The sequence below is a fragment of the Curcuma longa genome, chromosome 5 (assembly GCF_044706935.1).
Source record: "Curcuma longa cultivar G26 ecotype Majalengka, Jawa Barat chromosome 5, ITB_CL_G26_1.1, whole genome shotgun sequence".
Classification (NCBI taxonomy): domain Eukaryota; kingdom Viridiplantae; phylum Streptophyta; class Magnoliopsida; order Zingiberales; family Zingiberaceae; genus Curcuma; species Curcuma longa.
In genome coordinates this window covers 3630168-3652111 of record NC_133865.1, presented here as the reverse complement: position 1 = coordinate 3652111, position 21944 = coordinate 3630168, and the positions used below count along the sequence as shown (strand labels likewise).

At 36.1% G+C, this 21944-nt stretch overlaps 2 protein-coding genes across 2 annotated transcripts; one reads left to right on the top strand and one right to left on the bottom strand.

The window, feature by feature from the left end:
- Positions 1 to 2236: 2236 nt before the first annotated feature.
- On the top strand, positions 2237 to 3296 carry LOC141829194 (putative RING-H2 finger protein ATL12). The gene has a single exon (XM_074716609.1). It carries the CDS (start codon positions 2237 to 2239, stop codon positions 3233 to 3235), a length of 999 nt encoding a protein of 332 aa, XP_074572710.1. The 3' UTR covers positions 3236 to 3296.
- Positions 3297 to 17099: 13803 nt separating this feature from the next.
- On the bottom strand, positions 17100 to 18181 carry LOC141829589 (myb-related protein 306-like). The gene is made up of 3 exons (XM_074717101.1): positions 17953 to 18181; positions 17727 to 17856; positions 17100 to 17650 (listed from the first exon to the last, which is right to left on the bottom strand). Exons 1-3 carry the CDS (start codon positions 18086 to 18088, stop codon positions 17251 to 17253), a joined length of 666 nt encoding a protein of 221 aa, XP_074573202.1. The 5' UTR covers positions 18089 to 18181; the 3' UTR covers positions 17100 to 17250.
- Positions 18182 to 21944: the final 3763 nt, after the last annotated feature.

Here is a 21944-nt window from a genome sequence, read left to right as displayed (position 1 = left end):
TTTTGATCGTCAACTAACGTCAATTGACTAATGATAAAGTAGTCGAGTGTCACAACTAACTTTAAAATATTCTATTCGCTTGGATAGTGACAAGAGTCAACTGCTGCACTCTATTAATTGATTGTTGTCACATCAGTCGAGTTCCCAACATAACCTAGAAATCTTTTATTCATACAATCGAGCTAATAATCAACTACTTCACTCCATCAATCGATCAATCATCATCAGCTGAGTTGATTAGTCAAGTGCCAAATAATCTGATTAATGCAATAGTTTCATTAGTCAATTACTCATAACTAGTAGTCGACTGATCTACAACAAATTCCCTTAAACCCTCTCAAATCCTAAATTCAAGGTTTAGGGGTCATCAGTTAATTGTTACTACCTAACAGTCGATTAGTATCTCTAATTTCAATTTTTTTAATGTTGAATTCTCACCATGCCTAGTATCTACTTGACCTCAACCTATCAGAACTTTCGTTGCTTAACATCCAGTCAACCTTAACCTGCTAGGACTTCATCATTATTTAGCATCTGATCAACCTTAATGTAATAAGATTTTACCACTGTTTAACATCTAGTCAATCTTAACTTGCTAAGACTTTCTTTATTATCAAGTATTCAATCAACCTTAATCCATCCAAACTTAACATCTCATGTTGTATCTGATTCTCCATAATTCATTTGGACTTTGCTTCTCATATCAAGTATCGGGTCCTCCATTACTTCGCCCATGTTAACTCCTTGTTAGATTTCTAACCTTCAAGTGTCCGGTTAATCGTGATCTACTTAGATTTCTTTCTTATCAACTTTCTATTAGATTTCCAACTACTAAGTGTTCAATCAATCATGACCCATTTAGACTTCTCTCTTGTCCACTTTTTATTAGACTTCATACTATTAATTGTCTAGTTAGACTTCTCCATTATCAAATATTTTTAGACCTTGATTTATTTAACTTTTCACTCAATCATCCATATTTAAATCAATCTTAGTCAATCTGATCAAAGGTTGATTGCACTAATAATCTCCATCTCCAACAAACTCTCCTTTTACTTGACATCTTGCTCTCGTCGATAAACATATTAATCAAATATCAAATATCAAAACTTAATTGTAGTCAACTTGAACTTGATCAATCAAGTTTAGTGAACTTTTATGAGAGGTCGATTATATCAACACTACCCACACTTACAAATTATTCTTGTTAAAATGGTTGACTGTATCTTATAATTAAAGTATACAAGAAAGGCAAGAGAATTCATCCTAAGTAAATGTATAATAAATATAGTTTATTTTAAAAAAAACTATAATTATGATTTTTTTTACTTCACTATAATATTTTTTTAGTTGACATTAGGCATCCAACCCTCTGAGCTAACTAATCCTAAGATACGAAAATTTTCCTCTAACCATTAAAATAAATTGGGAAAGCACATATAACAACTCAACCTAACAACTAGTATTCTTGAGTTAGCTACCCATTTGAGAAAAAATCTCGATACATTTATCGTAACTAAGTCTCGAATTCTAGATACCTAATATGTCATTGACGGGTGTCATCATCGCTTTGTGCCCCCGAGGGTTTCAATGTAATATCATTGATTTTATAGGAGAAATTAAAATGACATGGTAAACCCTTTTTTTTTTTTTTTGACAAATACACCTTCGTATTTTGAATAAAAGGAACTTTAACTTAATTCTATATCTTAATTTGATGACATAAATAATATTGTCATCTAGCTAAAACCAAAAACATGCATCGGTTCAAAAAACCTAATCCAAAGACAATGAGAAAGGAAAAAAAAATGCATATGAGCTCACTAACTCACCAAATCCAATGTACAATTAAATTGCAAAGTCCACGCAACGTTGTCACTCCTTTTTCTTTTTCTTAGTAAAAGACGAAATCCATTATCTTAATAGCTTCACACGATTACCTTCACGATTCTATGAGAAAGTTAATCGAGAAGATATAGTTGGCTACGACGGAGAAAAATATTATTCGACTTCATCGAAATTCTAATCCTTATCCTCTTCTGCAACTTTATTCCATCGTAACCAACTCAGTTATGCCGAAACATTATCACCCCTTCCAACATACCAAACACAACATCCAAATAGATTAATTAACTTCGACCAAAAAAAAAAAAAAAAGATTAATTAGTACTACTCAGACTTCAGCATTTAGCATCGATCGTATCCGCACAAGTTAGCCACCCCTTTCCACAACGCTATGGCTCTCATTTCTCCATCTATTGCTCTCTTCTCGTTGTTCTTCACCATCTCCACCGCCATCGCCGGAGCCCAGGATGCCACCGAGGCGGAATACCTGCCACCGCAGACAGCCAAGGTCTCCTTCGGCCCCAGCGTCGTCATCACCACCGCTGTCTTCTCTTCCATAATATCCCTCGCCATCCTATTCGCATACCTCAAGCGCCGCCACTACCGCCGCTTCGCCTTGCACGTTGCCAACGCCGCAGGTCAGCCCTCCTTCGATGGTATCAACAAGGCTGTCATCGAGTCCCTTCCTTGCTTTCGCTTCTCCTCCCTCCATGGCGCCCGTGACGGCCTCGAGTGCGCAGTCTGCCTCGCCAACTTCACAGGGGAAGAGGTGCTGCGCCTGCTCCCCCGGTGCAAGCACGCGTTCCACATCGCCTGCATCGACCGCTGGCTCGAGACTAACGCCAGCTGCCCGCTCTGCCGCTGCGAAGTCAACGCCTGGGATTCCGCCCTTCTCGCCTCCTACTCCTTCAGCTCCCGCTTCTTGTTAGCTCCCCAAGGAAGTGCACGCGAGCTCGAGCTCTTCGTGGAGCGGGAACTAGCAAGTCAAGATGCACTTGACCTCCGCCATCCACCGACGACACCGTCAAATCTCTTACATCTTCAAAAGGTCAAGCACAGGATCGTCGTGTCCGACATCGTGTTCAAGGGGCGATGGAGCGCGCTGAACTCTGATGTGCTAAAGTCTTTGGCGGAAGAAATCAAGAATTTGGAAGAGATGGAGGAGAAGAGTACTCTGCTTGAAATAAAAGTAGATTGTGCAAAGATTGACCGATCGATGTCGGAGATCACGAACGTATCGAGATCGAGGCAGGAAATCAGAAATCCAAGAGAGGAAGAAGATGAGAAGTCAAGGAAGGTTTGGCTGCCGATTGCGAGACGAACGGTGGAGTGCTTCGCCGGAGGTAGATATGGGAGGCTCTGTACAGTAGCAGTGAGCGGAGAGGTTTAACATAGAGTTATATTTTACAGAAAAATTCGCTTAACTCCCAACTGTATTATAATACTAGCTACGGAGCAAAATGATAATAATAAAATTATAGCGGTATTTTCCCAAACCACATAGCTAATTTTGAGATTTATCTGAATCGCGTATCTGGTTTTAGGATGGTTCAAATCGTGTACCCTATTTCGATTTTACCCTTCCGCAACAACCCTCCTTGTCACATTGTCGTCCAAACCAAATTTGGACCACTGTTTCATTTTTTTCTTGTAAAAATCCAAAACGCCACGCCGAGCCATTTTCTGCTTGTGCGACAACTCTATTTTTTTTTCAATTGATTTTTCGTCAAACGCTGTCAGCTTCAACGATTCATATCCTAACATTGTCGGCAAGCCAGAGCTCCTACATCACTGGCTTCTATGTTCCTCGTCAGCACCATCTTCAATGTCTTCTTTGTTCCCTGTCAGTACCACCTTCACTAGTTTCTTTCCACCATCTTCACCACCTTCAACGGCTTCACTGTTCACCGACTCCACTTGCTTCAGCAACTTTTCTCTTCTCCGGCAACACCACATTCACTTGTTTCTCTATTTACCGGCAACACCACCTTCACTTTCATCACATTCATTTGGGGATAATGTCGAAGTTTTAAGATTCCAACTTGTCAGCATCTCGAAAGGTAAATTTTTTTAAGAGTATATTGTTATTTATTTTTGCATTGTAATTACCTCATTGTTATAGCGTTAGTGATTAACTTTAGTTGAACTTAGTTTTACAAAAAGCTATTCGATTGAATTTTACAAAACTCGATTTTTATTTTGATATGCTGCAGAAAATTAAAAAGTTTAGATCAACTTCTGTAAGAGAGATCCAACTGTTAAGTTTGAAGAAACAGTCACACTGGATGAGTAAGGTCATGCATTTTACAGAATTTTTTTTTTCTAAAACTACCACAAAGGGAAAGGGAAAAGGAAATGATCATTCGAAAATGCATCTCCATGAAAAATACATTAGTATTATAAATAATAACCCTTTTGCGTTATTTCTCAGTATGTAAGAAATTCTATAACTTAGGGTAATATTGATCAACATATTTGAAAATTGGGATTCGAAAGCAGAGACTTTTAAATTCTGTAACATGGTTATGTCTTTAACAACGAAAGATGTAGCCTTATTGCTTGAAATCCTAGATAAAGGCATGCATGTCTAAATGGATTCTAATGTTATTTTTGGTCAATTATTCAAAAAGTTTTTTGCAAGTAAAGAATTGAATTTGTCCAGATTGGAAAGTCTGCTCAGGACTTATTATCTCTGCGTGGAATTAAATATGGATGTTTTGTTATTTTGTAAATTTTATATTTTGTGTCTTTTTCCTTTTGTTTTGTTTGCTTCTAGTATATATAAGTTACCTTTAGACATTATAGATATTGTAGATGATTTTGATAACCTAAGAAATTATAATTAGGTAGAGACAATATATAATTATATGGTTGCTCAACTTCCAATATTTGGGGATGTTTTTGCATCGAAGACTCTAGTCTTATCCTCTCACTGGCATATACGAAGGGATTAGCTAGTCTATTTGCTATAAGTTTTGATTAACTAGTTAATTTCTTTCATAATTAGGTAATATTATCTAATTGTTGAATTATAACATGGGCTTCATTTCTTGAGCATACCCCTATTCAACTGCCAAGCAGCATCGTAGCACCGAGAATAAATAAGTGAGGTCTACTTATTCTCATTAGAGAATATAAGGGCTAAGTTAGAAGGAATCTCCTCTCCTCAGGTAACCATTATGTGTATTTTAACTAATGTTATATTCATGTTTTATAATTAAAGGATTTTAATTAGTTATGTATCATTATTGATTTTGTAAATTATTATTGATATTTTCCCTACCCTCAAGTAATTTCATCTACTTGGGATCCCCACCCAATTGACTTTAAGTTTATACCACAATAAGGTGAGACATCAGTTGCACAATTTCATATGGACTCGTAGGAAGCAACTGGATGTTTAAATTGCATTGAAAAAGGAAAACAAATCCAAACCCTTACCTTCCAAAATGAAAGTTTATCAAAATTAAATGCAGAATTAGTTGCTATTTTGCAAAAAGAGGATTTTTCTTATCCAACTAGCCACCATGCAGAAGATCCTCATCTTGAAGAAGTTTCAATTAATGTGATGAGGAGAGGACATGACAGAAGCCACTATGATCTCAGGACCACTCCTAAAGATACTCCTAAATAGCTAGCACCGATCCCTAGTAGGAAGAAGAGTAGGAGAGAAATAAAGGAGGATGAGGAGGTTAACTTGGTGATAAAATCTAGGGCGGTGGATTTTGATATGCAAGAAGAGCATACCAATGTAATAATCGACGATGAGATTGATGAATAATAAGAGGCCCATAAAAGTCAAGGAAGGGAAAAACAAATTAACACTTTGAGATTGAACGCTATTAAAGTGAGTTGATATTTATGTAGTAATATTTAAGTTTGATAGTAATTGCATTTTTATTTAATTCATATTTTTTTATTAAATACATTGAGTTTTGTTTATTTGTAGTATCCAAAGGAAAATTTAAAGAAAAAGAAGAAAAAAGAGAAAAAGATGTGGCCTACCTGATATTAGTGCTTCAAAATTTAAAATAGCCTAATTCTGCCTTTGTATGGGAGAAAGGTTAGTACTGATTGACAATAGATGACTTTCTCTCATGTGTGTTAGGTAGCATATTTATAGACGGGGAAGTAATCGATGCTTACTTCATTACTTTTTAGGGAAGCACCTTCGTTTAATAGGTCATATAATAAACCTATATATTGCTCAACCAGATTCACGATAAAAATTTCACTTCATATTATAATTTTTTATTATGTTTATGATATTATTATACTAATTTATGATTATATCTTGAATCTTGCAGTTATCATACCAACACTTATGGGAATCAACTTTATACTAAATTATCAAAATGAATCTAGTTAATCGAGAAGTTAGATATATTTTTATACCTATAAATATGGATCGTGCACATTATCATTTATTGGCCATGGATACCAACACAAAAACCTTCTACTATTTTAATTTATTGTCCTACAACTCTAGACATAATCAATATTTGCATAGCTAGTTAGTATTAATTTTTTAAAATTTACATTCTAACATTATGTCACATTAGTATACGCTTTTATAAATTATTTTTCCATCCGATGCTCACAGGTATCTCGAGTGAAAATGCTTTCCTGTAATAAATTAAAGGAACTTCACAATGGATTGCAAGAATACCACCTTTTTGATGAATGAGTCTCTACCAAAGTTGATTGTCCCCAACAGTTGTTATTGTAAGTAAATTTACTACATTATTATTAAATTTCAATGATACAATGTGATTATATTTTATTTACTATTTTAAATTTATGAAATTGTAGGAATGACTGTGATTTTTTCATTATGTAATATCAGACATATGTTGTACAACATTGATATTGCAATTCACTCAAAAAGACATTCATAAATTTAGAGTAGAGGTTACAATATCAATCATTAAGGACAAAATTTGTAAATTCAAATTAGAATGAATCATAAACTTTGTTGTTATAAATTAATGTTGTTGTACTTATGTTATTGAATTTATAATATGTTATTTCTTCTAAATTGTTATGTATTTTGGTTTAAAATTATTTTATCTTGTAGGAATAAATGTTTATATACAAAAGAGCTAGTCTTTTCAGTATACTTCCTAACACTTCTTCCTCGCGTTTTTCACGTTCTTCATCACTCTCGCGCGGCCAGAACTTCAATTCTTCTCCTTCCAAAGCAATTTCCAGATTCTAGAAGGCTAATACAACCTTAGATTGGTGTTAATCGCGATCGAAATCGATGGTGAGGGTCTCGCCAGAAGCTTCGGTTCCGCCATTGTGTTTCAAATTCATTCTCTGAGTCAACCAAATTGGAGCAGTAAAGAACATTAGGAGGGGTTTTATCTCGAGCGTTCCTGAGCATCATATCGCTAACGACTTGAAGGATTTTCAGCTAGATTCTTAAGTTTTTGTTTCGGCTCTGTTCTTCGTGTTCTTGAGGGTTTCAGAGTTGCGTAGAGTGGAGCTAATTTCATTCAAGCCGAGCTGAGATTGATAGGTGTTTCTCTGGGATTTCTGAGGATTTTCTCAGATCTTGTGTGACGGCAAGATGAGGATTGAGTTGGAAGGGAAGAACTAAAATTTGTGTCCTGTTATCTGTTTTTATCATTTTCAATTTCATTTCTGTCAATTCTATTTCTAAATCTGGGAATCTGTAGATTGGTTACAATGCATCATGTTAGAATGGTTTAATTTGGTTTGTAGTTAATTACAGTTGATCAATTCCTTTAGTTAACTCCTTAATTTCTGAAACTTATTGTTGATAACTGTTATGTATCGAATGACACTGTTCTATGCCAATTTTATCCTTGTTCAGTGATTGCGAATTGGGTGATGTTAGCTAGTGATTGCATTTGCATTTGCTTGTTATTTTGCATGGAATGTTAAGGTTGAATTGCTGATTTGATACTCTCATCGAATTTAGGAATTTTCAGTTAGGGTTTCATGGTTTTTGGCATTGATGTTTGAGGGGAGCCCAAGAAATATATTTATGGTGTCAGTCAGTGAGTATCATTATCGTGAAATTATAATGAGCTTTGGACACCATTTCTCATGATGATTCGTGTTCAAAAAATTACTACTCTTAATAAGTTGTATGACATTGGTGTTTGAGGGCATAAATGCATTTAGAGGAATTGCCTGAGCTCACAGAATCTGATCTCATCTCATTCTAAGGTCTCTAGGTCCATCAGGCACTTTCGCTTGAAACTGGTTGATAGATCTTGGTCAATTCAAAAATCAAAAACTTTATATCTACAGAAAGAGGGGAGTCCAAGGAACATATTTATGGTGTCGGTCGGTGATTATCATCGCCGTGCAAATTATAATGAGCTTTGGACATCGTATCTCATGTCAATTCATGCTAAAAAATCACTACTCTCAATATGATATATCACATTGGTGTATGAGGGCATGGATATGTTTAGGGGGACTACCCTAGCCCAAAGAACCCGATCCAATGCCATTCTGAGGTTTTTAGGCCATCAACCACTTTTAGTTGAAACCAGCTGATGGATCTTGGTTGATCCAAAAATTAAAACCTTTATATCTACGGAAAGAGGGGAGTCCAAAAAACATATTTATGGTGTCGATCGGTGAGCATCATCGTTGTGCAAATTATAATGAGCTTCAGACATCGTATCTCACCCGATTCTTATTCAAAAAAATCACTACTCTCAATATGATGTATCACATTGGTGTATGAGAGCATGGATATGTTCAGGGAGACTGTCCGAGCTCACAGAATCCGACCCCATATCATTCCGAGGTCTCTAGGTCCATCAGCCACTTTTATTCAAAATCGACTGATGGACCTTAAACGTTCAAAAAAATTGGAAACTTTATATCTACAGAAAGAGGGGAGGCCAAGGAACATATTTATGGCGTCGGTTAGTGAGTATCATTGTCGTGAAATTATAATGAGCTTTGAACACCATTTCTCATATTGATTCATGTTCAAAAAATCACTGCTCTTAATAGGTTGTATAATATTAGTGTTTGAGAGCTTGAATACATTCAAGAGGACTACCCGAGCTCACATAATCGATCCCATGTCATTCTGAGGTTTCTAAGTCTATCATCCACTTTTTTCTCAAAATCGATTGATTGCACACAGGCATATCAATTGATTGGTACATTGTATCAATCAATTAGTGGTAGGGGTTCGTGATCACAAAAGGGTTTTTAATTGATTGATATGCTGTAGCAATTGATTAAGATTTTAGAACATTGTCATAGAATGATTTTTAATCAATTACAATACTTCGATTATCAATTAGAAATACTATCATTATCCCAAAATATTTTGTAGTCTATTATGATACCGTAGCAATCGGTTATGATTTTGACGCAAGACTAGCAACAAGGTGTTGCTGATCCCCTCTAGACTAGCAATAATGTGTTATTGGTCTTTCTACAATAGCAACATGCTACCATACCTATTGGACCATTCTATTTCTAATTCAAGCAAGACCAACAACACATTGTTATCAATCCCCCTAGACCAGCAACAATGTGTTGTTGGTATTTCCACACCAGCTACATGCTACACCATACCTTTTGGACCATTATGTTGCTGGTCTAAGCAAGACCAACAACACAATGTTGCTGATCCCCTATAGACCAACAACAATGTGTTGTTGATCTTTCCACACCAGCAACATGCTACCATATATGTTAGAACACTTTGTTGTTGATCCTAGCAAAACCAGCAACAAGGTGTTATTGATCCCCCCTAGACTAGCAACAAGGTGTTGCTAGTCTTTCCAAACCAACAACATACTACATCATGCAGGATCATTCTATTGCTAATCCGAGCAAGAGCAGAGCACGATGTAGCTTGTATTCCTAGACTAGAAGTACAATACAAAACTGATCCATTATACTTAGTCAACCTGACCTTGACCACAATCAAAAGCTTCAAATCAAATTATATTTGCTCAGTTCCATCACATTTGAACCAAGAGGTTTCTTCCCGTCAGAGTCGAGTGCATGACGATCTTTATGCGATCATCTTCTCATGCATCTTGGTGAATATCATAACTGATGTATGTGGAAAAATATTTTAGTGTTGTTAAGCTTAATGGTTTCTCCTTGTATTTTCCTTAGTAGTTAGGGCACCATCGATTTTGAGGCAACATTTTTAATGTAGAGTCAATTATGGTTTGGAGGGGTCATCTTACGATTTATATGCTGATAAGAGTATTTAGTTTAGGATTTTGGATGTTTAGGACACAATTAAAGGGTTGATGTTAGGGTTCTGTATGAAACTCATCGTGTTGTATCTTCGTGGTTCTCACTGCACAATTTTGTTTTTTAGTCCTCGATGGCTTCAAAAACATCATCTGCAAGTACCAGCAATGCTCGACCCAGTTTCCTCACTAGAAGTCGAACTAAAAAGATGAATTGGGTTAGAAGCCTATGTAAGTTCAAGCAATTTATTTCGACCATGAAATCGACTACTCAACAACAAGCGTTGATTAAGAGCATCCCCTTTGCGTGGGTCTTGGACATCCTTGAGAATATATATATCAGAGGTTTGGTCCAAAATATGTTTAACAATTGGTATCTAGAGGAACACTTTTCATTTTTCATGGGAAAAGATTGATATTTAGCAAGGTAGATATCTCGCTGATTCTTGGCCTACTTGACAATGAAGAGGCAGTCCCAATGGAGTTAAATCAAGCCTCCAACCCACTCTATTTAGGGTATTTCACAGATTCTGATTGTAGTTGCAAAAAATTGGAGAATCATATAAGGATAACAAGATCGACTGAGAATCCTAATTTTGATAAGTTGTATTGTCAACTATATATTCTCTATTTTTTTTGCATGTGTTTTGTTTTGTAGCAGTAGTAACATACCTAGAATGCATATGTTATCCCTAATAGATTGTGTAGATGATTTTGAACCCTTAGCTAGGTATAACTGATGCGATGTAGTGTCCCAGTTCATGACTCCTCAAATGGAGGCGATTGGCATGACAATAACCTTGAGGCCAAGACCACAAGATATTGTTTCAAGGCCCATGACACCCATGTTGAAGGGCTTTCCAACTCTATTGGTTGTAAGTTAGGTTATATTAGTTCATTATATTATTTCTGATATAATTTGTAAGCTGATTATAATTACAGTATAGGTGTGGATATGTGAGCATATCCCTATTATTTTTGCATACTAGCCTCAGGTATTTCCTAGATTGTTATACCACCTATACTTTTTTTTATTTATGTCAAGGATTGTTAGAGAAAGTGAATGAAAAATAAATGGAAAATAGATTTAATCCCACTTTAGGAGTTAATGACATTATGATTGATTTATAATGAATCACAATCTTGAATGTTGTGAATATGTATGGATGAGAGACTATCTCTCACATGCACGCTCGGGCCTGAATTGTACTAAACTAAATTGACTCATGTGCGAGTGCCACCTACGTGACCTCCCTACCAGGCATCCTTGTTTGACAGCTCTTTTCTTTCTGGATGATATACAATTAGTGTTTGGCTGCAAATGTGGTCAAGCTTTTGTCTATTGAGAAACAAACATTTTACGAAACCTCTAAGCATCACAGGAGGAGAGGAATCTATTTTTTTTTTTAAATTGTGTTTAATACATGCCTTGGTAGTGTCAACCCCTCTTGGCCCACTCAATAGCTCGATACTCGAGACATTCAATCCACTCGGCACTTGACCTACTTGGGCTACTCAACATTTAATCCAACTTGGCAGCATGACACTCAACTTACTCGGTTGTAGACTACTCGGCACTCAGCCTACTTGACTTAGACACTCAACAGCTCAGCCCACTCGACACTTGACCTTCTCGACAGCCACTCAACAACTCAGCCAACTTAGACACGCAGCCACTCAACCACTCGACAGTTAGCCACTCAACATTCGTCAATTCAGCAGCTCAACCTTCCCAACTTGACAACCTTGAGTTCAACAAGTCAAGTTAATCTCGATAGACTAGATAAGCTTGGACCTTTGTATTCAGGATTTCATTTATAGTTTTATAACTTGTTGAATTGACTAAAAATGATTTAAGTTAATTCGATGGAGATTGTACCGACTGAACTCTAGTCGTTAGCTAATAAATTTTTTATTGGAATTTCTATTAACTAATTGTCATTTAAGCCAATTGAATTTAATTGAAAGTTATCTAAATGAGCAGTCTTATTCTCTATTTAAATACACTATTGTCATCATAAATAAGAAGGTAAGGGATCTCAAACACACAACTTATATATAATAAATATTTAGTTTTAATAAATGACATTTAAGCCGTGATGTAGGATTTAAAGTCTGAACCATATGTCAAATAACATTGTGAGCGATTGTCTTATTTTATATTTGTATTTATTATTAGTCTGAATGATTTACAATAAATCTCAAAGGCAAATCTATATCATATAATTTTAGAAAGATGAATTTTATTTTCAATGTGGTTTGGTTTACACATAACAAAACTAAAATCAAACTAATTTTTCTTATGCTCCATCAATCTAACAATTCAACTAAATTACAAATTTTAATTGGGTTAGATTTGATATTTTAATTTAATTAAAAATAATATATACTCCTATCACTCTATGCCTCTCACTATCATTGACACTCATGTTTGCTACACATTAATGATTCGCTAGAGCATCGATATCCTTCCTTGTTTTTTATTAACTCAAATATTTAATCCTCACAATCTAATTATTTTTGAAGGTGGATGATCCGACCCTATAGATAAGCCATTAGTAAATTTAGAAAGCACGATGGACATTTGAAAATGTCTAATATGAAATTCGAACTCTCGTTGCATAGGTATATCATCCTACCTTTTATCACTCCTCATCATTGCTTCTAGTTGCTCTTGTTATATGATGATATTTATTTGTATCATATTTAATTTTATATATTATAATTGTATATATTTGTCACTTGTCATCTCATTTATCTTCATGTTTTGAAGATATCTAATTTATTTATTTCAAAATTATTACTCTTGGAATTGATATTCATGACCCCACTCAAATAATTTTCTAGCAACATCATTATATTAAATTAACATTCATTTCTCCTAACCACTGTTGATTATATTCATCAAATAATTAAAATTTGATAAATGTATATACATTGAAGTATTAAACCAAAGCAAGTTTTATTTAAGAGTATGCATATTTAAAATGCTATTTTATGTGATATGAATATTCGTTGTCCTTCATTATTATTTAAAGCATAAAACACCTAAATAATGGCTTTTATAATATTTAATTTCTTTTATTTGTTTAACATTAAAAAATGCCAATCATATTTTAAGAAAAGATAATTATTCTATAAGATTTTTAAGTTATATTTTAACACGTAGAAAATTATTTTTGTTTGAATATGATTGTGTCATAGATGTGTTCTTTGCCATAGTAAAAGAATCAAAATATAATTTGAACATAAACTTATAAACTTGTATAATTGTCAACGTTGAACGTCGGCTTATTTGGGCTAAAATTAACATAGTTAACCATCTAAAACCTCTAACTTTGTATTTAAATTATTATTTAAATTATAATATTCCTTAAGATCCTAATCTTGTTTTTGCTAGGACCTTGCAAGTTAGAAGGGGTGAATAACTTTGATCACTTTTAGTTTTGATCTCGTACTTGTCATTTGAATATGTAGCAAAAACTCAAATCCAAAATCGACGCCACATGCACAACTCCGAGATTTATTTGATATTCACCTCTTAGACGATTAATCCAAAGCATACTCCTAGTGATTTCCTTCCACTATGAACTTTTCCTTTTCGGATACCTTTCAGAGATAAAGAAGTCTCTTACAATAAGTTTTTACAAGAACAAATACAAGCAATATAAAATAAAAATGGAAATGAAAGCAGAAACACTTTTCAATTGAGAATTTTATTTTGGATGCTTGCTTGTCACTTTGAAATATCTTTTGATGGTTGAAAAATGCAACAACACTTTGTCTCTAACCTCTCAAAAATCTACCAATCGATTCGGAAGCATTTTGTTCATTGCTACAATGTCACCAATCGATTGATGGAACTCACCAATCGTTGGTATTGTAGCAACACTCCTAAATTCGCTTACTATAGCAAGCCCCAAAGCTAGTGTAGCAAACCCTAATTACTGTAGCAAACTCTAATTTTTTGAGTTTCAAGATTTACAATAAATCATGAATACTATAGCAATCCTAATTATTATGGCAAAAACCTAATTACTACAACAAACCCTAAAAATATCTCAAAATCTCAATTTCGAGATTTAGAGTACATCGATCGATTGATACACTCTATCAATCGATTAATACTCAACTTTACAAGTGGAATTCTCATCTTACCTGATATGCGGTTGATTTCAACCTACCAAGACTTTCTTTTCTCAACATCTAATCAACCTTGATCTGTCAAGACTTTTTGTTGCCTAGCATCTAATCAGCATTGACCTACCAGAAGTTCTCATTGCTTAGCATCCGATCAACCTTGACCTGTCAAGACTTCTGTAATCACCCTGGTATCTCGTTGACTTCAACCTATCATGACTTCCTTTGCTTAGAATTCGATCAATCTTTACAAGTCGAGACTTTCCGTTGCTTATCCGATAACCTTGACATGCAGGAACTTCATCATTGCCTAACATTCTATCAACCTACCAAGACTTCCTTTGCTCATCATCTAGTCAACCTTAAGTTGCATTGATTTTCCATTGTCTAACATCTGATTAATTTTGATCTACTATGACTTCATCATTGTCTAACATTCGATCAACCATGACATGTTAGAACTTTCGTCATCACCCTTGTATCCGATTCACTTCAACCTACCAAGACTTCCTTTACTCAACATCCGATCAATCTTGACCTGACGAGATTTTTCGTTGCCTAGTATTTGGTCAACCTTGACATGTCGGGACTTAATCATTATCTAGCATCTCATCAACTTTGATCTAGCAAAATTTTCGTCATCACTAAATGTCTGATCCTTTATTACCACTTGGACTTTTTATCTCATGCCAACTCCATGTTGAACTTTCGACTATCAAACATCTGGTAACCCATGTCCCACTTGGACTTTTCATATCTTGTCAAGTATCCAATCAACCTTTTGTTGGTTTGCAAAGGTGCAAACATAGTCCCACATCTAAAATACATGGAAAAGATCATGGAGTTAAAAGGATAAAAAGTATCTCCATTGGTATGAGACCTTTTGGGGAGAGCCCAAGAACAAAGCCATGAGGGTTTAGGCCCAAAGTGGACAATATTATACCATTGTGGAGATATTTTGATTCCATCGGTACTAACAAGTGGTATCAGAGCGAGACTGCTCTTCACCGGACTAACCGTCGGATGAGCCATGATCCAGATCTAACCATGTGGTTTGAACCTTAAACAAAGGAAGTGGGTGCTCCCGTGTCTGAATCAAGAGGACCAGACACCAGGTGAGAAATCCTAGTAGGTCGGGTGGATCGAGAGGCAAAAAATCCTAGTTGTGACTAGGTGGGAAGTCCTAATAGGTCGGGTGGACCGAGGGGCAAAAAGTCCTAGCTGCGGCTAGGTGGGAAGTCCTAGTAGGTCGGGTGGACCGAGGGACAAAAAGTCCTGGTGGGTCGAGGATTCAGACATCAAAAACGACGTTGAGGGAGGGTCTGTGGTCCTTTGTTTGAGGGGGGATTGTTGGTTTGTAAGAGTGCAAACATAGTCCCACATCTAAAGTATATGGAAAAGATCATGGGGTTAAAAGGATGAAAAGTATCTCCATTGGTATGGCCTTTTGGGGAGAGTCCAAAAATAAAGCCATAAGGGTTTAGACCCAAAGTGGACAATATCATACCATTGTGGAGATATTTTGATTTCATCGGTACTAACACCTTTACCTACTTGACTCTTCGCTCAATCAACTTAACATATTGATCAAACATTGAAATCACAACTCGAGCTTGATCAACTTGGTCAATATTGATTAGTGATCAATTGCATCAACCATTTGTTACAAACATATTATATTTTAGACCAAATAGAGTTCGTACCTGTGCTTTAGCACCTTACTATAACTTCCTTCACCCACACCTCTATCCTTATTGGTCTAACCTTCGCCACACTGCAATCAAACTTATGTGATTACCGCGCTAGAAGATCTTTGGCTGGAGCACTTTCAAAGATGAGGAAGTCCTCTCGCGTCAGCTACTCAAACTCATACCCAAGAAATGGAGCAGCAAGGGCAGCGGCAGTTAGGGCACCTGCTTATATATGAGATTAGTTTAGTGCCGAGTCCTTTCCCTATGTTTCTTGTCCCGAACGATAATCAAAACCCACGGAGCGGTGCGAGTGAAACGACGCTTACACGCAGCTTTCTAATGTAATATGTCCCAGTAGCAGTCTATAGATCCCTCTCTTCACTCTTCCCAGCTTCAGCTGCAGGGTCTAAGTGAGTCCCTACCGAGTGCTGAGTTATAGTTAATGTAGGCGAAGCCTGGATCCAACCTACGGGAAAAGAGTATATAATAAACAGTAGCCCAAGCCCTTCCGAGTTCATATTAGTTTTTGGTGTTATATGATGATGACACAATGTAGCAAGTGGTCACAATTAATTACATCAAGTAGCAATTATAAATATACTTGATGAAGCATCTGGGGATCCAAATTGGCATGGCGCATCACATCTCATTATGCAACAAGCCCCTTTCATGCAAGACATCAAATTAAAATATCTTAACCAACTCAATTTTTATTTTTTATTTTAAATTTTCAAAATTAATTGAATGCTCATGATTTTTTCTTGTTATATATACTTTTTGATATGTGAAATAAATAAAAATGTAAACGCCTCCAGTCAAGTTAAGCTTTGTGTTATAAAATCTTATCAATAAGATAGTTAAATCAAATTGAATTTAAAATAAATCAAGTAAAGCATAGTTCAATCTTGACTTGAGTTTGTCCCGTTTAGATGTAATCAAACTCTCCATTTGAGCTTATTTAATTCTCTAAAAAGGTTATATTTTTAAACTTGTTATGTTAATTAGTAAACTTGATATTGCAAGATTACTTGTTCATTTTAACAATTTGTTTGTCTATTTATAAGTTTGATGAGAATAAATATATATATTTATATAGTTCACAAACTTTTTTCTTGGATATTATTTATGATCAACATGAAGTTGAACATATAATATTGAATACAAACAATCTCTTATCTTATCAAGTTTCATACCAAACTTATATACTTAATTACTACTAACATTTAGTTCATTTACTGCCTAGACAATGAAACTTAACACCATATAGCTTTCTTAATTACAGTTGGGAAGTAGAGCATGCATTGCATGGCTTCATCTCGGCGGCACATCTCTAGGAAACAGCACAAGGCTAACTACGACAGTTAGATGCCATCAAAACCGTCGTCGAACAGCCACGACTCGAACAGGATCAGCGGCGTCGACTTCGGATTATGGCAGATCCCTTTCCCCCACTCCACCGCCGGGCAAACACCCTCCTCCGCTGGCGGCGGCGGCGGCGAGGCGGCGGTGGCGAGGGCGTCTGAAGCGCTGCTCCCGCTGCTGCTGTGATCAGGCTCCGCCGCGGTCGCCTCCATCGCCAGGGCCTCGCACAGAGCCCGCTTCGCCTTGTGGAGGTCCGTCTGCAGGCAGCGCTCCCACTGGCCCCTCCCCTCGCCGCCCTCCGCCTCCCTCGGCCTCTTCCTCTTCTTCAGGTTGGTGTTCCAGTGGTTCTTGATGTCGTTGTCCGTCCTCTCCGGAAGGTACGAAGCTATGGCCGCCCACCTGCACGCACGTACATAACCATCAAACGGTACTGATCATGAGCTCAAACTAACCGATCGACGACGATCGAAGTAACCTGTTCCCCAACAGAGCTTGGAGATGCACTATGACCCTGTCCTCGTGTTCGGTGAAATTGCCTCGCTTGATTCCGGGCCTCAGGTAGTTCGTCCACCGCAGCCTGCAGCTCTTGCTGCACCTCATCAACCCTAAATATATAACCACACCAATATGTGATCAGCGCTGCAAAATTATAAACCCTAATCAAGCAAGAAGCTAGCTAGCTGTAGTTAACTTCAATTTACCGGCGTTGGAAGGAACTGATCTCCAGTTTCCAGGGCTATGTTCTTGGACGTAGGCGAAGAGGATCAGGTCCTCCTCCGGAGTCCAAGGACCCTTTTTGACGACGGCAATATCAAAATCCAGCGGTGATCTGTTCATGTCGTCGCCTGATCGATCGATCGTTTGCAACCTTAATTGGGAGAGAAAGAAAGATCTATACGTATATATATATATAAGTGGAGAATGATGATGAGGAAGGGGTGTGCTACACAGTGGTGGTGCGTTGAATGTGAGTGCAAGTGCAAGAGAATCAAAGCACGAGAGTTAGGTTGCATTTAAGGACGTGTTCCCTCGACAAGACAGAATGATAGCTGCCGGAAGTTTCGTCATATTTGCCTTAATATCAGGCTCTTCAGTCAACTAATTAGTTTCATTCTGATCAAAATAATTCTGATAGCGATTTGATTATCAAGGACAATCTTACATGTAAATGGTACTTCATGGCTAAGTCATTTCTTACTACTTTATGATATAATTATTGTTCCAGTTAGATGTCGCAGATGGTTAAATTATCAGTCAAGGATATATCACTTCAACCGCTGGGGATTCCACCGACGACAAGAACATGAGGAAAAAGGAAACTGAATGAGCAGATTAGCAGTGCGCTGGGATTCTTGGCAAGACGACTTCGACGCTCAAGTCAATCCAAAAAAATAGCAAGAGGAAAAGAGAAATAGTGCTTGAAGAATAGGAAATTTTTCAGAGGGCCCTTTTTCCATACTTGTGCCGGAGTTTATATACTCACTTAGGGAGACATATGTGCGGAAGCGCGAGGTAGTTGCGGGGACATATTCTGTACATCCCTGACAAGTGAGCAGACATGATAGCATTCAGGGGACAAGGTCCGTAGACCTAACAACCATTCTATGACTTGGGCATATGAATCATTCTTGTCTTTTAGCTGAGAATGAAAACCCGAGAAGATTGAAGCCTGACAACCTAGTAACCGTCTCCCTCTTGTAGCAGAGCCCACACGCTTGCGCGTCCTGTTGCTAGGTGTCGCTAGGCTGCCTTTAGATAGGGAGGTACTAGGGAAGTACGGTGTCAGAGTGGCATAGAGTAATCAGGTTTGTCGAGGCAGAGTCGATTGAGGCCGGGAAAGAGACTGAGCAGCTGAGCCGCTTAGGGCCAAGAGCAATGGCAGGCGGCTGAGATCGAGATTGAGCATACAAATGAATGAGTAAAGTAGCCGGGTCTACATTCGAGCGGCCGAGACAGCCGAGTGCCGAGTGGCTAGGTGGCTGACACAGGCAAGTGTCGAGTGGTCGAATGAAATCACAATTGAATCAGTTAGATGAGGTTTAACCATTGACCCATTGATTTGTCAGGCTGGACTAATTATTGACTCCTATTTTACAACGTCAGACCTCTAAAGATCCGCCGTATCAATTATAATAACCTCAATCCAATGAATATGTAAAGCAATAAGTCGAAGAAGTTGCTCGGTTATGATGTTTTATTTCCATTCAAATCATTATAAGATCGACGTTGAAGATGTCTTGCAGAAGAAGTGAACCTTATCACTTTTTACCATTTTATTAAAAAAATATCTTTTTTTAATATGAAATAGGTCATATTATTAAATTATAAAAGAAGTTAAGATCCTTATAATAAGATAAATTTTGGATTAATATATTTTTTAATTTCTTTTTCTTTGAGTAAAAAGAATCGATAACTAAAATTGTATGTATAATATTCACTGTGCTACATTATGTTAGTTATCTCAATATATAACATAGCCAACTAGGTTCATTAGGGTTGATCAAGTTTACAACCATGTTTAACTAGTCAATTTTGTTGGATAAGTCAAACCTTTAATGTCCATCATCCATGTTTACTTGGTCAACGAAATTAACTAAGGCCAATTATGAGGCCAACTAGGTCAACCACCCTGACTCATCATGGTCCAAGTGATCAAAATAATTTTAATTTGATCCATTTGGTTGACTAAAGCAACCACTACATTCACTCAACTTAAATTTTGTTCAAGTGTGAGAAGACAAGAGGGAGGGGAAGTAGGAAACAAAAAATAAAGAAGATAAAACTATTGTACACGATTGCGTGGGCCAGAACAATTTATTTGTGTATAATTTTATAATTGAAATTATGATACTTTGATAAGGATATAATATCTTGATAATTATTATTGGCTCCAATAAATTTTATCAAAAATAGAATTTTATAACTTTTTAATGGCATTGTAATAGTTAGTTGATAACAACTAAATAAAAGAAAATGTACAAAATTCTTATCATTTTTCTTTTTTAAAAAAATATTAAAATAGCACCTCAATATATTTTTATCTAAAAAATATCGTTATTCTAATTCTGTTGTAGCAGCTACTGGGTGATTGCTATAACTTGTAATAGTTAATATGAAGCATTTTTATATTAAAATATTATTTATTAACTCGATTAAAATTACTCTAACTTATATATCAAAATCACTTTAATCATTAAAGTGGCTAATATTGTTGCTGCAAGTTGCAGTTATGACATAACTACTACACTATTGTAGCACTTAATTATACTATAGCTAGTATAATAATTAAAGTAACTTTGATCAATTATTGAAGAGATTTTAATTAAATTTAAATAATTTGATAAGTTGATAAAAAAATATTCTTAAATAAAAGTGCTTTATATATACTAATTAGATCAAATTGAAACAATTTTGCTCTATGTTATAATAGTTACTATGGTTGTAACTACTATAACAACACTAATTAAAATAAAGATATTTTTAAGATGAAAAATATATTAAAATACTATTTTGATATATATATATATATATATATATATATATATATATATATATATATATATATAAATTAGAAAAAAGGTTTTTTTGATTAAAATGATAATAAGGTGCCCTTTTAATTTCTATCCAAAGAAAATTAAAATGGGAAGATGATGTTGGATATGATTTTGCAAGGCAAAATTAAAGTGCCATCGATCGTTGAAAGTCTGATATGACTTCAAAATCGAAATCTACGTTTCGCGTAGATAAATCTAGACTATTAATTTGCTCAAAACCGATTATGGGTGAATGAGAAATTAATTGGCTAAAGTGGTGTCCAAAATAATATTAAGGAAAAGATGGGATTTTAGTCCCACATTGCTAACCGGCGATAGCTAATGTTTCCTTATATGTGTTGCTGTGTTAATGAAGTTAACACAAGAAGCACAGGTACTCTCTATCCATGGGCGAGCTGGTGCTCGCACCTGTGAGCCCGCCACCCGCCACGTGCGCACGTGCGCATGTGCGCAATGGGCGCTTTGTAGGCGCACTTTGCACTAAATAGAACCCTCCAGATGGTGGAAAAGATCATCCAATTCATCGATTCTCTCCTCTCTCTTGAGCATTCATCTCATCTTGTGAGTTCAAGAGTCCAAGAAGTCTACGAGAAGGTTCGCTGGTCTCGGAATTTGGAGTGCTACTATTCCGAGACGATCGTCGTTGTATCTTGGAAACGAGTTGCTGCTATCCGTTAGCACCGTAGCGGAGCAATATCGTTTACGGAGATAGTGTCGAACACTAGCCTCGACGATACATATCAGTTTGCGTACTCCCGGAGCTACCGGATTCAACAGATGATGACACCTTGATAGTTGACTTCTGTTTACTCACTTTGTCCAAGCCCTTTAAGAGGCGAGAGAAAAATGAATGGAGTTGGCGAGAGAGAAGGTAGAAAGAAAGAAAGAAAGAAAAAGACAAATATTTGGAAGAAAAATTAATAAAAAATAACATATATATATTTCTTAAAAATATATCGACCAGAAGTTCTAAAAAGATATCAATTCGTCTGTCACTATGATTGATGGATCATTTATTTATATATGCGATAATGAAAACGTGAGCAAATATCTATATATCAAACTTAATGAATGCTGACAAATAATAGAAAATGCAGCAAAAAACTAATAAAGTATTGTAGTGCTTCAATTATTTGATG

What these genes read in the sequence shown, in the direction of transcription:
- LOC141829194 (XM_074716609.1), top strand. Translation starts at nt 2,237, where the DNA reads ATGGCTCTCATTTCTCCATCTATTGCTCTCTTCTCGTTGTTCTTCACC.
- LOC141829589 (XM_074717101.1), bottom strand. Translation starts at nt 18,088, where the DNA reads ATGAACAGATCACCGCTGGATTTTGATATTGCCGTCGTCAAAAAGGGT. An exon ending in ATCAGTTCCTTCCAACGCCG is followed by an intron (nt 17,857 to 17,952) that starts GTAAATTGAAGT and finishes TTATATATTTAG; the next exon opens with GGTTGATGAGGTGCAGCAAG. An exon ending in CAAGCTCTGTTGGGGAACAG is followed by an intron (nt 17,651 to 17,726) that starts GTTACTTCGATC and finishes ACGTGCGTGCAG; the next exon opens with GTGGGCGGCCATAGCTTCGT.